This window comes from Carlito syrichta, unplaced genomic scaffold (assembly GCF_000164805.1).
Source record: "Carlito syrichta isolate Samal-C Ts95f unplaced genomic scaffold, Tarsius_syrichta-2.0.1 Scaffold310585, whole genome shotgun sequence".
Classification (NCBI taxonomy): Eukaryota; Metazoa; Chordata; class Mammalia; order Primates; family Tarsiidae; genus Carlito; species Carlito syrichta.
In genome coordinates, this window is record NW_007254681.1 from 179315 (window position 1) to 195485 (window position 16171).

Genomic DNA, 16171 nt, shown 5'->3' on the forward strand with positions numbered 1-16171 from the left:
GAGTTTTCGCAAAGTGAGTCCATTCCTATTGCCTGCAGCCAGACCAAGAACCAGAGCATAACCAGAACCCCAGCACCGGGAGGTGGGCTTTGGGGGACTTGGGTGGTGGCTAGGGGAGGTGGATATTGATGGCCTCGGGAGAATTAGGAGTTTGAGGAAGGTGGAGAGTCCCCAGTTCACTGTGGCTGAGTAGAAGTCTGGATCCAAGGCTGTTGCACGTGAGGATTCAGTAGCAGCCACCAGGGAAGGCAGCCAGGTTTATGGCTTCATGTCTTTCTTGCCAGTGCTCAGAGATGCACATGTCCCTACAGACATTGTGCAAGCTTGGGATTCAGGTAAGCAGCTTTGCAGGGGAGGTAGGGAGGTGAGGACGCCCCTGGAGGTGGTTGAAGCACCATGCTACTTCACGTGCTTCTCATAGAAAAGAAGGGCAGTGGGGACCAGGGAACAGTGAGACTATGCAGGGAACAGTAAAGGTATCACGGATGGAAAGGGAACAGCAAAGAATGGGAAACAGAGGGCTGGAATGGGGATTGAGAGTAGGGAACACGCAGGCCAGACGTGGTGGCCTACACCTGTAATTCCAGCACTTTGGGAGGACCAGGTGGGAGGATCCCTTGAGGCCAGGAGTTTGAAACCAGCATGGGCAACATAGCAAGACCTTTTCTCTAAAAAAAAAAAATTTATTTTGAGTCTCACTCTGTTGCCCAGGCTGGAGTGCAGCATCAACCCCCTGGGCTCAGGTGATCCTTCCACCTCAGCCACTTGAGTAGTTGGGACTACAGATGCACACCACCACACCTGGCTGATTTTTTTATTTTGTGTATTCTTTTTTTTTTTTTTTTTGAGTTAGAGTCTCACTCTGTCACCAAGACTGGAGTGCAATGGCACACTCCCAGCCACCACAGCCTCGAACTGCTGGGCTCCAGTGATCCTTCCACATCAGCCTTCCAAGTAGCTGGAACTACAGGCGCATGCTACCACGCCTGGCTAATTTTTGATTTATTGTAGAGATGAGGTCTCGCCAAGTTGCCCAGGCGGGTCTTGAACCCGCGGGCTCAGGCAATTCACTCACCTCGGCCTCCCAAAGTGCGGGATTACAGGCTGAGCCACCAAGCCCGGCGATTTTTTAATTTTGTGTAGAGACATAGTCTCACTATGTTTGCCCAGGCTGGTCTCAAACTAATGGGCTCAAGTGATCCTTCCACCTTGGCAGTGGCACAGAGGCTTGTATTTTGGTGAGGAGACAGGTGTGGAGGAGATGTAGGCATTAAATTATTGCTACTAATCTTATACATTATTTCCAATATTGTGTCTTATTATTCCTAATGTCAAACATGATTTGCAACATTGTAAATAATAGTACTGGTAAAAATGATCACTATTAAAGGTATACATTAAATTATAGTTACCACAGCTACTACTACTAATACTTATCAGTGCTGTGTGTCTAGCACTGTTCGCACTTCACATATACGACCTTATTTAATATATACACTGTCCTGATGAGTTGGGCATTCTCCTTAACCCTATTTTACCAATGTGGGAACTGAGGCTCAGAGAGATCATATGATTTCCCCAGAGACACAGCTAGAACGTGAAAGGGGCAGGGTTTGAAAGTAGATGACCTAGCTCCAGGGTTCATGCTCTTAACTACCATACTGCACTGCCTGACTATAAATTAAGTCATCAGCCAGGCTCGGTGGCTCAGCCTGTAATCCCAGCCTTTGGGAGGCTGAGGTGAGTGAATTGCCTGAGCCCGCGGGTTCGTGACCCACCTGGGCAACTTGGCGAGACCTCATCTCTACAATAAATAAAATTTTAAAAAATCAGCCGGGCGTGGTAGCGCATGCCTATAATTCTGGCTACTTGGAAGGCTGAGGTGGAAGGATCGCTGGAGCCCAGCAGGTCGAGGCTGAGGTGGCCGAGAGCGGCCACTGCACTCCAGTCTGGGCGACAGAGTGAGACTCCAACTCAAAAATAAATAAATAAATAAATAAAGTCATCATTAGTAATATTACACATTAAGTTTAGTGTTTTGACCTAAAAAATACCCATGAAGCAAAGATAACCCGTAGTCATCCTTCAGACCTAGCACAGACTTCTGAAGGATTCTGGGTAGGGACTGTGATGCCTAATTTTTAGGAGAAAGACTGAGGTTCGGCTGAAGGAAGGGCTGGTCCCCAGGTCACAACTGAGCTGAATGCCATGCTGCATGCCACACACAGCTGTGACCCTTATGTGTTTGCTCTCAGCTGTTACAGAGTCACTCTCAAACAGAGATTCGCACTATTGATCACTATTAAAGGTATACATTAAATTATAGTATGCTGCGGGTGGGGGCACTCACTGTGCTCATTTCAATGGGTTTTTCGAGAAGAATGATGAGGGATGTGATGAGCCCAGGGCTAAAGATCCTTCCAGGAGCTTATGCCAGGTCTCTGAGGGAGGTAGCCTTGTCTGCTGTTCCGAACTCTGTGTACCCTGATATACTGGTCAACCCTGTCCATGCTGTATCGGGCTTTGGTATAGGGCCCACCTGCAGGATAGACATGTGGGCAGGAGAACGGCCTCCACAGTGGGTTCCATCCTCCCCCTGCCACCTACTACTTTACTTTTCTCCCAGGGGCTAGAATAGCTGAGGGCTCAGTGAATGGGCCCCGGGGTCAGGGATCAGCCTAAGGGTGCAGGAAGCTGACACTAGGGTTTGGTAAATTGCTAGGAGCTGCCAAGCTTGCATAGGCAGCTGAGAGAATCGTGACAAGGTCACCAGAGCCAAACCAGGGCCTGGTCACTTCCTTTTCCAGTTGTGCCCATCAACAAAGGCTGCCATTTGCCCCTTTTGGCAGACAGGGATCAGACCCTCCCAGATGGGTCTGAGCCTGTAGCCGAGGTGTAGATGGTGATGTAGACATTTGCTCCAGTGCACATCCCCTGCTCGGGTGGCCAAGATGTGGGTTTTCAAAATCTGCCCATTCCCATCTGGGACATGATTTTGGCCCTAAGGGCACCTCCCAGGAGTGCAGAAGGCTCTGAGACAGAATCATAGAGGGTTCAGGGGGCTATGCTTGGCGATCATGCCATGGAAGAGACCTGAGTTCTTGTTGGTAGGAGCAAGTGAGTGGTGTGATGAGACAGAATTTGGGAAAGATATACTGGGGTCCTTTTCTTTTCTTTCTTTCTTTTTCTTTTTTCTTTTTTTTTTCTTTTTTTTGAGTTGGAGTCACTACGTGGCCCAGGCTGGAGTGCAGTGGCATGCTCACAGCTACCCCAGCATCAACCTGCTGGGCTCCAGCGATCCTTCCACCTCATCCTTCCAAGTAGCTGGAACTACAGGCGTGTGCTGCCACGCCCGGTTAGATTTTTATTTATTGTAGAGATGAGGTCTCGCCAAGTTGCCCAGGCAGGTCTCGAACCCGTGGGCTCAGGCAATCCACTTGCCTCGGCCTCCCAAAGTGCTAGGATTACAGGCTGAGCCACCGAGCCCGGCCTAGGGCCCATTTCAAGTAGACAGATCAGCGGGATACTTGGGTGCTTCATTGAATGTTTGTTCCAGTTTGAAATTCTGATTCCCAGGGGACTCAGCTTGAGTCAGAACCTTTGAAGTGTAAGGGGCAGAAACCAGGGTCTGGGTCCAGTGGTGGGAGCAAAAATACTTAGGAAGAGTATTTGGAGGGTCTGTCACTCAGGTTTTATGGAGAAAAATGACCCAGAAAGGTAAGAGTCAAGCCTACAGACCCCAGTTTGGGAAAGTGTGTGATGGGTATGGCATAACTGGCTGGTTTTGATTTTGAATCCCACCTGCATTTCACTTTTGTCAATATTTCCTACAGAGTTGGTCAGAGCAGTGAGAGGAGGAGTGGGAGGGGAGTGTAAACTGGGCAGACCTTCTCCCCATCCCACCTCTCCTATGTCTCAAAAAGCCCCTTCCAAGGAATCTCCTGCAGGCCACAGATAGGGAGCCAGGGCTACCTCTTCTTCTGGGGTTTCTTGCTGGGACACTGGGGGACTCTGGGTGCCCTGGAGGTTTCCACTTTCAGTCAAGTCAGATTCATGGTACAAAACCTAAGGATGGGGACAGTAGCACCCACAGGTTTTGATGGGGTACCCTCACTGGACATCAGGACAGTGCTTGAGGCAATGAGAGCCACTGGCCAGTGGATAAGGCATTTGTCAATGAGTTTGTCAACTGGCAAGATTTTTGAATGGGGTATTTCCAATAAGGCAGTGATTTGTCAGCTGTGGATTGATTATGTATTTATTTATTTATCAAGTCGAGGTTTTACTCTGTCACTAAGGCTAGAGTACAGTGGCATGATCATGGTTTACCACAGCCTCAACCTCCTAGGCTCAGGCAATCCTTCTGCCTCAGCTTCCTGAGTAGCTGAGACTACAGGCACATACCACCATGCCCAGCTAATTTTTTTAAATATTTTTTTGTTGAGACAAGGTCTCACTATGTTGCACAGGCTGGTTTCAAACTCCTGGACTCAAGCAATCCTCCCACCTTAGCCTCCCAAAGTGCTGCAATTACAGATGTGAGCCACCACACCCAACTGTGGATAGGCATATAGTAATTATAAATCAATCTAGAAAAACGTTTTATTTATTTATTTATTTATTTTTTATTTTTATTTTTTTTGAGTTGGAGTCACTCTGTCGCCCAGACTGGAGTGCAGTGGCCGGGAGCCTTGATCTACTGGGCTCCAGCAATCCTTCCACCTCAGCCTTCCAAGTAGCAGGAACTACAGGCACACGCTACCACGGCCGGCTAATTTTTGATTTTATTGTTGAGATGAGGTCTTACCAAGTTGCCCAGCGGATCTCGAACCTGCGGGCTCAGGCAATTCACTCACCTCAGCCTCCCAAAGTGCTGGGATTACAGGCTGAGCCACCGAGCCCGGTTAGAAAAACATTTTAAAGTATTGACTAAGCTGTAGTTGGTAATGCAGGTTTGGTGACTGTCACTAGTGTTGCAAGATCACCAGTGCTGATGCCAATGCTAATAATTATCACCAGTACATCAACTTTTAAGTAAAATATCAAAACTCAGCACCTGGCATCCCTCGCCCCCTCAGCACTGGTCCCAGGGTGCTCCCACCAGGTCATCAGTGACATGAGTATGTTCGCCGGCACGACACAGAGACAGTGTCTGCTGGGTAGTAGTTCTTTATTTCATTGTCTGGGAGAAAGATGGGAGTAGGAAGGGGGTGGGCACTGTCCAGGCTTCAGTTTCCACTGGGAGCGGGATTCAGGCCGTCCGGGACCGCAGGGACTGCCAGGTGCACATTCCTGGCTCCCGTGGCAGGCAGGCAAGGTGGCGACTCTGAAAGCCCTTCTCAGAGCCTTGGAGGAGCTGGTCTGTCCACAAGCAGTGAGTGTCACTCTCCAATTTGCAGGGAATGGAGGAACAGGGAAACACCTGGGAGGAGGGACACACATCTGAGGGCTTCTCCTCCTCCCCCTACCTCCCCTATGGAGCAGAACTTCCCTTCCTGTTTTCAACATTGAGCTTCTGGGGATATCTGGTGTCACCCCACCTGAGTACACACCCAGGAACAGCCCCTCCCATTGGGAGAACAGTCATTGGGCTCTGCGGGGTGACAGTAAGCCAGTGAACCAGTGTCCTAGAATGGTGGCTGGGAAATAGTCCCTGGGTGTCAGTGAGGCAGGTCTCCTGGGGAGACCCCATAGGACAGGGAACAACTGGCAGGAGTAGGGAATGGCTGGCGGTGTGGAGGTTAAGCATAAGAATAGCCAGTAAGGCTCTGAGATAGTCATTGGGGTCAGAGGACATTCAGGGCCATCGAGGAACAGTCTTGCCCTGGTGTCTGGAACAGTCATAGCTCAGATCAGCAATCAGATGTGCTGGGGAAGAGTCAGTGGGTTTGGGGAACAGCACTGTGATTTCTTGGAGAAAATTCTAGGGAAGCAAGAAACAATCCCAGGGACTCAGTAACAGGCAGTGGGATTACAGAATAATCACAAGGAAGAGTTAGAGGGAACAGCCAGAAGGTCCAGAGGACAGACAATCCCAAGGTATAAGACACAGGGCAAGAGAACAATCAGAATTTCTAAGGGAGCAGTCTCAGGTTTGGGGTGATAGCCAAAAAGCTCAAGGACAGCCTCTAGGGTCTGAGGAGCAGCCGCGGGGAAGCGGAATAGCCAGAAACAAGCCCACGGTTTGGGAAGGAGTCCCAGGAACGATCTCCAGGTGGAAAGCAGGGCCCAGGCACTCACTGTGCATTCCCCACAGCCAGCAGAGTAGGTCTTGGTGAAGCCCCGGCGCTGAGAGGAGCTCAGACCGTTCCAGGGAGCCACGAAACTGCAGGTGTTGATGTGCAGGAGCCCGTCCCGTAGTTTTCCTGGGAGGAAGGGGGGGGGGGCAACAAGCGACTTCTGATTGGCTGGGCCGCGGGCAGCGCGGCGCCTGATTGGCGTCCTTGGCGGGCAGACCCCATTGAGCAAAGACCCCAGCCTTCTGATGGGCGGAAACTGGGGTGGTCCCCATTTCAACTGGGACCGTTCCCATCAGAACCCCGCCCTCAGACGGTTCCAGGCCGCGCCCAAAGGATGGGCTGGCGTGGCATAGGGCGGGGACGGTGCCTCACCAGCGATGAGAAACTCCTCGCTGCGGTTCTGGGACCTGTGGAAGTATCCGCAGAGGCTCTCCATGGCGGGGGTGTAGACATACCGGATGTCAGTGGCATCCCCCAAGGCCTGGAAGCCTTTGTACATCTGTTGATGGATGAGGGAAAGTGTCTCTTTACTGACATAATCCTCCCACTCCACCTCTTCCCTGAAGTCACAGAGCATCCCGAGAGCGCAGCCAACTTCCTCGCCAACCGGTGGCCAGAGGCTTCTATTTTGATGAGGAAGATGTTAGGAAGTGCTGGGGAAGAGGCGGGGTGGGAGGGAGGAGGATACCTTGGTCATCTTGATCTCATAACGCTTGTGTGAGGTGTTCTGGTTGACTTCTGGGGGCCCCACGAACTTGGCCCTGATGACTGCAGGTAAGGAAGAGAAAATGAGTCAAATGGGCTATATGAGCCAATAAAAATAAAAGAATCATCACAATACTGGCAAAGCATATCCATCAATAGGGGTTACCGGGCACTAGACAGCACACTAAGCCATTCACACACATGTTAGTGGGTTCATGTACATATCGTGTGTCTACTCTTTGTCAGGTACTGCTTTAAGCCTTTTTCATGTATTTTTGAGTGCCCACTGTGTGCCAGGCACTGTTCTGGGTGTTAGGGGACACCACAGTGAATAAGAACACAGAATTCCCCCCTGTGTGGAACTCACAGTCTAGCTGGGAGGACACAGACTAGAAACAAAATAAGTAAGTGTATGGATTCATAGAAGATATTAAGTGTAACGGGGAATTACAGAGCTGGGTAAGAGAGTGACAAAGATTTCTTGCTTCACCAAATTTTAGTTAGGCTCCTGACTTTTTTCCTAGACCCACTGTGCTCTTCTTTGTAAAATTCAGATTTAGCAAAGAACCCTGCTAAGTCAGTTTGGCAAAAAGCCCCCCCCACCACCATCCCCCAATCTCTAATCATCCTCACTATCCAATCAGCTTTCTCATCCCCACCATCCCCCAGTTGACACATGATCCCTCTGGCTTGTCTTCCTGTTATGTAAGTTTAGCCAGAATCCCCCTTACCCCTGATTCTTCCTCTTAGTAACTTCTCATCCACTAACCTACCTTGCTCCTTGACTATGGATTCCCACCGGTCCATGCTGTATTCAGAGTTGAGTCCAATCCCTTGCCCATACCGCAAAGCCCCATTGAAATGGTCCCTATACCTATTGTGATGGTCCTAAATAATGTCTGCATTCCCATGCTTTAACACATATCATTGAATAATTTTCTATTTAGCCAGGATCAGGAGTACTAAGGTGCAGGGGTTAAAATTTTAAACAGGGTTGGCCAGCCAGTCATGGTGGCTCATGGGAGGCCGATCAAGACCAGCCTGGGCAACATGGCAAGACCTTGTCTCTACAAAAAAAAATTAAAAATTAGCCAGAGGTGGTGACGCATACCTGTAGTTCCAGCTACTTGGGAGGCTGAGGCAGAAGGATCACCTGAGTCCAGGAGGTGGAGGCAGTGGTGAGCCGTGATCATGCCACTGCACTCCAGCCTGGGCAACAGAGTGAGACCCCAACTCAAAAAAAAATGTAAACAGGGTGATCAGGAAAAGCCATCCTGAGAAGGTGATGTTCGAGACAGCCACCCATATGGATACCTGGAGGAAGGGTACCAGGCAGAGGGAGCAGCCAGCACAAGGGCCCTATGGTGGGCTTGGGCCTGGTGTATTCAAGAAAGTTTGTGTGTCAGTGTGGTTACCGCAGAGCAAGTGCAGGGCTGAGTGGAATCATTCTAGAAGTGTGTGCCATTGTGAGTGAGAAACCAAAGCAGAGTGCTCGGGCTGGACAGGGGTCAGTGGTAGGGTAGACTCACCGAGGCTGGAGCTGCAGAAGGCTGTCTGTGGGTGGGGTGGGGCACAGGTGCAGGCCCTGCTGGGGGCTACCAGCCACAGCAACAACAGGATGCCAGAGGCCAGGGGCGTGAAGGGAGCCATGGTGGGTTCTGTGGGGGAGAGGCGGTGTCAGGTGCCCCCAGTCCAGCTAAGGTGCTGACCTGGACAGGCCACCCACCCCATCCTGCCCCAGGGAAACCTGTGGGGTGGGATTAGGGGACTGGATTTGGGCTTGAGGAGTTGGGAAGTTTGGGGGCTTTAAGGGATCTGGAAAGCCCAGCGGAGTTTAGGAGTTTGTGAAGTTTAAGTGGTTGAGGGCTGAGTGAGTTGGGGGATTGTGGGGTTGGGGCGTTTGGGGAATAAGAGGGCCAGGGAAGTTGGAGGATTTAAGGGGTTTGGGTCAGTCTGGAGGTTGAGGAGTTTGAGGGTGAGGAATTTGGGGATGAGGTGGCGGGAGGAGTTTGGGGGAGGTCGGAAGTTTAGAAGTTGTGTATATTAAGAGAAATAGGGGGCTGGGACCATTAGGGAGGTTGAGAAATTTGGAGGAAGATGGGGACTTAGGGAGCTAGGGAAGTTTGGGGGTTTAGGGAGCTGGTGGAATCCGGGGGCTTAAGGCAATGGTGGTACTTGAAGGATTTAAGGACAGAGGACGTTTTGAGGTTTAGGGAGTTGGAGATCGAGGAGTTTCAGGGATTTGGGAGCTGGGGGAGTTTAGGGAGCTGCAGGGATTTGGGGTAGGGATTTAGGGGGCAATGAGGGAATCTGGGAGAGTTGGGAGGCATTTGTGGTATTAGGGGATCGTGGGTTTTAGGAAGTTGGGGATGGATGTCAGGGGTTCTAGGAAGTTTGGAGTGTCCGGTTGGGGAAAGCGGTTCCAGCCCCTGGACCTCTTCCCCCTTGGCCAGCCCAGAGTCCTGGTACCCGCAGGCCAGGCTGAGCAGACAGGCATCTGACCCGGGAAGGGACAGGCCTGGTGGCTAGCACACAAACTCAGCCCAGCCCGGGCCCTGCCGCGCCACCTCCGGCCCTGCTTACCTCTGGTGTCTCTGGGCGCTGGATCTGCGGCGATGGCGGCAGGGCCTGAGCGCTAGAGGATAAATGTCCACGCGAGGGGCGGGGGTGGCAGTCGTGCGGAAACCACAGGCCTCCAGGCTTCCTGGATGCATTACTCATCCGCCCACCATCAGCGCAGAAGCCAAGGGGCGGGCCCAAGGCTCCAAAAGGATATACACCCTCCTCCTCTCCCTCCCCCAGCCTCGCCCTGGCCAGCCCCCTCCCCCATCTCCACGTCGGGCACCGTTCCTTCTCAGCGGCCTCAATGGAGTTTATAGGCAAGATCACCCCCAGGCCCCTAAAGTCGATCTAATCACCCACCCACATCCCCCAAAGTCCCCATGCTGAAGCTCAAAGTCGTTTCTTCCTTCAACATTTATTGTGCATTTACTGTGTGCTAAGCACACAAAAATCCCTTTCTTGATTTATGTCTGACAGTCCGATGAGGGTGGCAGAGAGGAACAAATTAGATAGAAACAGTGGAGGGAGATAAGGTAGGTGAATGGGGAGGAATACAAGGAGGGGAAACTGAGGCACAGGGAGTTGACTGACTTATGTAAGATCACAGAGTTAATAGGTGTGGCAGAACTGAGACTGGAACTCAGGTGGCCTGGGGCCAGAGCCTCGGTCTTAACCTTTCTCAAAACATAGGCAAATAGCCAACATTTGTATAGCACTGACTGTGTACCAGGCATTCAGCATGATTTATCTCACTTAAAGCTCACAACAAGCATCTGAGGTGGGTACGGGTATTGTTCCCATTTTACAGATGAGGAAATATGAGACAAGGAGGGACTAAAGAACTTTCCCAGGATCACGGGGCATTGCTGGGATTTGAATCCAGGCTAACTGGTGCCAGGATGGTAAGCCAGGCATGGCACAGCCCTAGCAAGCAGGGAATGGTGTGGATGAATTAATGAGCATTGGGAGTGGGATGAGTGAGGGTTAAAGAAACAAGTGAGTCAGTAGAAAACCGATCTCCACCTCATCCTGCCCTGCCCCTTCCCCACCAGCCATACCACGCCCCTAGCAGGGGGTGGGGTGAGGCAATCCTTGCCCACCAGATTCCTGATGATTTGGGAATCCTCCCTGGGGTTCTAATGAGCATGCTTTGTTAACTTGGGGAGGATAGACCAATAATGATGACAGGGATGACGGCCACCACTTATTGAGCACTTACTGTGTGATGTGTGCTAAAGTCTTTGTATAAATGGTCTCATTCACTCTCCATACCCCCTTGTGAATGAAGCTTGATTAGCTCTGGGAGGTTAGCTCAATAACAATAACAATACAACAAAAGCAACCAGCAGCGCTATGGAATGTGTGTTTGCATCCCAAGCACCATGTTGAAGTCCTTGTACATACGTCATCTCTTTCAATCAATCCAAACACCTTTGTTCACTAATGTTTAATGAAGGGAGGGTAAAGCAATAATAATAGGGCCGGACACAGTGGCTCACGCCTATAATCCCAGCACTTTGGGAGGCCGAGACGAGAGGATTGCTTGAACCCAGGAGTTTGAGACCAGCCTGGGCAACATAGTGAGACCTTATCTCTAGAAAAAAATTAAAAATTAGCCAGGCACGGTGGTGCACACCTATAGTCCCAGCTACTCGGGAGGCAGAGGCAGGAGGCCAAGTCTGCGGTGAGCCATGATCGTGCCACTGCAGTCCAATCTGGGCAACAGAGTGGGACCCCAACACTACTACTACTACTACTACTATTAATAATAATAATAATAATATCCAACACTTGTTGAGAATTGAGACTTACTGTTTGCCAGATACTGTGTTAATCATTTTTCCCGAAAGAACTCACTTATTCCTCGCAACATCCCTGTTAGTTAAATATAGCTCAGATTCTCATTACACAGATGAGGAAACATAGACACAAAGGGTTCGAGTGACCTGCCCAAGAATGAGATGAAGAAATTACTCTGTTGTGGGGGCAAAAAAAGGGAGGAAGGGAAGTCAACCAGAAATGTGTAGCAGCTGATTGTGAAAGTGGCCAGTGAGAGTGAATGAGACAGGGGGCTGAGTAACCAGTGTCTCGACGGGGAGAAACAAGGGCAGGGAAAGTCCTGCCTCAGCCCCTCGTTGACCCTGGTTCTGACGCCAGCTCTTTCACTCTGAAACCAGCGTCAGCACAGAGTTTTGCCAACTGTTTACATGTGAGGAGTTGTGTGGATCTGGGTTGTTGTGCAGGTTTGAAACGGGCATGGGGGGAGTTTATGGAGGGGTGTCAAGTATGTGACCATCTGGGGAGCAGAATGGGGGGTGGGCCGGTGGGACCATCTGGGGAGCAGAATAGGGGTGGGGGCCGGTGGGTCCAGCTGGCATGTCCAGAGCAGATACTTAATGATGCCCATTACACACCAGGTACCCTTTGTACAGATCAAGAAACTGAGGCCCAGAGAGGAGTTAAGTGACCTGCCTGGGGATTCCACATGGCCTTAGGAAGAAGAGAAGCTAATTTTCAAACCTAAAGCTCTCCGGGGGATCCTAGAGCCAGAGTCCAGAGCTCCCTGCCCGCACACATATGCAGCGACACACTTATATGTATACACAACGTTGTATTCAGGCTCAGGTCTAGAGAAAAAAAGGATAGTTAATGAAAAGAGGGACCTAGAAACCTCAGGGATGGGGGATTCATGCACGTGTATGCACAGCTCTCTGGTGTGTTCCTGAGAGTCAGCTTGTGCCTGTGTGTTTGTTGTGTTGCTTCTGGGAGTTGTGTATCTGCCTCGGGAAGCGGGTCTGCGTCGCATACGTAACCACGAGTGTGTCCTTCACCTCCGGGTGCCATGCGCATGCAGGGCAGCTGCCCGGGCATCCCCGAACCCCCTATCCCAACACTGTGCCTCTCAGCCCCCACGTGATGACGCCAGTCATTTGGGAAATGAGGAAGGGGGTGGGTACAGAGGGAGGGCAAGGCCTGCAGGTCAATCGGTCACCCTGAGTCTGCGGGCTTCCTGTGCCTGTCGGGAACTGGGAACCACCGCCGCCCTGGCAGCCCCTCCGGGAATGCCACCGCTCTACCTTGTCAGCGGGAGGGGGGCGGCCAGAGGGCCCTGTGTGTGCAACTGAGCTCTGGGGCCACTGGGGTCGCCCAACCCGGTTCCTTCTGCCCCGCCTACGCTCTAGGAAGACTTGAAGCATCCTTCTTGCCTGAGTGTGAGTGAGTGTGAGTGTGTGTGTGTTTTGGGGGTTTCTTTCAAGTATGTTGTCTGCATACTTAGGAGAGTTGTGGGCATCTCTTGTTGAGTGTATCCCTCTGTATTGTATATATGGCAAGGCATTGTATGTGTGTGTAAATATAGTTTTTTGTGTGCTTGGGACTGTGGTGTGGGTCTTTATGGGTCTTGGCACTGAACACCCAGAAGTCCCTCTGTGTGTTATGTAGGTCCTTCTGTGTTGTGCATGAACCTAGGAGTGTTAGTCTATGTCCACTTCTGTTGTGTGTGCCTGTAGAGTTGTGTGCACCTCTGTATTGCATGGGCAATCTTTTGTGTTATGTGTGTCCCCCTGACAGTTATATGGGTTTGGGCGAGGGGAGGGAGCCTGTGTGTGTGTCCCAGAGTATTGAGACTATGTGTCTGAGTGTTGAGTGTGTGCTGGCTGCCATCCCAGCTATGAGCACCTGGCTGGTTGAGTAACTGGGGGTCTCCAGGCAGCCCCCAAGCCAGGTATGCTTAGAGCCCACGCTGCTGCCGGTCTCAACACGCATGGGCACCTCTGGGTTTGGCGGTATAGATCTGAGTTCCGAGGACTCGAGTGTAACTAAGTTATTATGTGTGTGGATGAGGCTTACATATGAGACTTGGCTGGGGGTCCCGTTGCTACATGCTCACCACCACACCCCCATTCACACACTCACCTCATTATCATCCATTCACTGTAAAAAACAAACTTGGTCTTTACTGGAAAAGTCCCCCACCCTCATCTGAGGCCTCTGCCTGAGAAAGCAGGGACGGGAAGTCTGGCTCTTGCCAGAGTGGAAGGAGGGACAGGCAGGCAGGGCTCTGGGTTTAATTCTGGGCTCTCGTAGGAGGCATTGTGTGACCCCCAGCTGCCGGTCGGCTTATCTCTGCCCTGCCACTCCTGGGAAATGACTCCTAATGTGGCTCCCACTGGATGGGGTCCTTGAGTACCACCCCCACCCCTGGCAGTCCTCCTGCCCTGACCGTGCTTCCTCTTGCCTTCGCCCCCCACCAGCTCAGCAGCACGACATACCCGGTGGTGGTGAAGATGGGGCATGCGCACTCTGGGATGGGTAAGGTGAGTCTCCCGGGGTGTATGTGTGCACACCTGTGTTTGTACAGTGCATGCTCCTGGTCCTGGACATAGGTACATGTGCAGGTGAGCGGTGCACACCAGTAATTCTGTATGGCTATGTGTCCTGGGGTGTCTTTCTTTATCTGGACTTTTGTTTTCGCACATTCAGCTGATTTAATCACCCCATTTTTCTGTTGTGCATCCAGCCAATTTTGTGTATCCTGTTATTTTTTTCAGCAATGTGTCTGTTTGTACATGCATGCCTCTGGGTTGAACACACATGATGTGATCTTTCATGTTCCAGGGTCCTGGGCTCTTGCATGCTTTCCACATATCTGGTTTTATCTGTATGTACAAAGAATCATCTGTTTGAGAGCACCCAAGCTTCTGCATGTTGACATACCGTGTGGATAACTGGCTTTGTCTGGGTGATCATATGCATATAATGTATATACACGCAGTTTTTCCATAGCTTTATTGAGATGTGATCCACACACCATACAACTCGCTCACTGAAAGCAGACATTTCAGTGATTTTTAGTATGCTCAGAGTTGTATACACCCAACTTTGTGTCTGTGTGTACACGTACAAAACAGGAGATCCACGGTCACGTGTTGGCAGGTCCACCTAATTTTGTGTGTTTACCTCACCTGTGTCATGTGTACATGCCCCCCAGGAAACCCTACTTCCCACTGCTGCCCCATCCTGACCAGGCCCTGATCCCCACCCCCATGCCCACAGGTCAAGGTAGACAACCAGCACGACTTCCAAGACATCGCAAGTGTCGTGGCACTGACAAAGACATATGCCACTGCTGAGCCCTTCATCGACGCCAAATATGATGTGCGTGTCCAGAAGATTGGGCAAAACTACAAGGCCTATATGTGAGTGAAGACAGCGAGGTCCAGGGAGGGGTCCTCCACCCTGGCCCATGCAGTCCAGGCCCCCCTTAGCCTCTGCTCCCTTGTCCCCCAGGAGGACGTCAGTGTCGGGGAACTGGAAGACCAACACCGGCTCTGCCATGCTTGAGCAGATTGCCATGTCCGACAGGTAGGTGACCCAACCTCAGGGTGGGAGAAGGGAGCGTGGGAGCGCAGCCAGCCCTGCAAGGCACTGACAGTCCCATCCCCGCCCCTCATCCTGACAGGTACAAGCTGTGGGTGGACACATGCTCGGAGATTTTTGGGGGACTGGACATCTGCGCAGTGGAAGCACTACATGGAAAGGATGGAAGGGATCACATCATTGAGGTGGGAGCGGCCAGGGGTCCATGGGGCACAGAGGGAAGAACAGGTACAAGACAGCAACACTCCAAACTGTGTAGCACTCACAGGGTCCTCAGGAACTGGCAGTGAGCTTAGAAGGCCACAAGGTGCCTTGTGAACTTCACAGGGGGCTCTCCTGGCAAGTGGCAAAACACTTAGGAAAGTCTAAACTGCTCTATGAATTTATGTCCCTGGTGAAAAGCTAAACCCCTGTTTAACTAATATATGCACTTTTTTTTTTTGAGTTGGAGTCTCACTCTGTCGCCCAGACTGGAGTGCAATGGCCGCTCCCGGCCACCGCAACCTCGACCTGCTGGGCTCCAGCGATCCTTCCGCCTCAGCCTTCCGAGTAGCCGGAATTACAGGCATGCGCTACCACGCCTGGCTGATTTTTTGATTTATTGTAGAGATGAGGTCTCACCGAGTTGCCCAGGCGGGTCTCGAACCTGCGGGCTCTGGCAATCCACTCACCTCAGCCTCCCAAGGCACGGGATTACAGGCTGAGCCACCGAGCCCGGCTTGTATGCACATTTTAAGCCATGTTTCTATGCATTACTTTTAGTTTGCAGTAATCAGAAGTGTCTGGATGCTGATGGTAATGGCTTTGAGTACCTCTTGTAATTGCAGAAGTCAAACATGACTTGTATTCACCTTTTGTTATCAGTATATATTGAGTATTACAATTTTAATCGGTTTTTTTTCCTTTCTTAAAATGTATATCATGTTTTTGGCACCCTTTGTAAAGTGCTCTGTGAATCAAGACATGTTGGTGAACGGCAAAGCACTTGGTAACCTTTAAAGTGTCCTGTGAACTGTGCCACCAGCAAAGCACTTTGTAAAGGGCAAAGCACCTAGCAAACTCCACAGCGGGGACCAGCATTTTCTTTTGAGTACCAGACAGTACACGTTTTAGGCTTTGTGGGCCATGCAGCCTCTGCTGCAAAAAACCACAGATAATATGTTTTTTTTAAAAAGTCAGTGTGGCTGTGTTCTAATACAACTTTAGTTATGGATACTGAGATTTAAATGTCATATCATTTTCTTTTTTTAATTTTAACTCTTTTTTTTTTTTTTTTTTTGAGTTGG

The 16171-nt window shown here is 50.8% G+C and overlaps 2 protein-coding genes across 4 annotated transcripts in view; one reads left to right on the forward strand and one right to left on the reverse strand.

The window, feature by feature from the left end:
* SYN1 (synapsin I) overlaps positions 1-16171 on the forward strand; it is a gene marked incomplete at its 5' end in the record, with an annotated part of 46604 nt that overhangs the window by 26867 nt on the left and 3566 nt on the right. Inside the window, 4 exons of the mRNA XM_021717727.1 lie at positions 13760-13822; positions 14562-14704; positions 14796-14870; positions 14968-15070. Coding sequence (XP_021573402.1) covers positions 13760-13822; positions 14562-14704; positions 14796-14870; positions 14968-15070 — 384 coding nt within the window. The remainder of the gene's footprint in view (positions 1-13759; positions 13823-14561; positions 14705-14795; positions 14871-14967; positions 15071-16171) is intronic.
* TIMP1 (TIMP metallopeptidase inhibitor 1) overlaps positions 5154-16171 on the reverse strand; it is an 18094-nt gene continuing 7076 nt past the window's right edge. The window contains exons 2-7 of one of the 3 annotated variants that reach the window (XM_021717725.1): positions 9528-9536; positions 8474-8602; positions 6928-7007; positions 6612-6738; positions 6241-6365; positions 5154-5422 (exon numbers count right to left, since the gene is read on the reverse strand). In XM_021717725.1, coding sequence (XP_021573400.1) covers positions 5252-5422; positions 6241-6365; positions 6612-6738; positions 6928-7007; positions 8474-8594 — 624 coding nt within the window. In that variant the 5' untranslated portion in view covers positions 8595-8602; positions 9528-9536 and the 3' untranslated portion in view covers positions 5154-5251. The other 2 variants (XM_008068374.2, XM_021717724.1) reach the window with 2 other exon arrangements.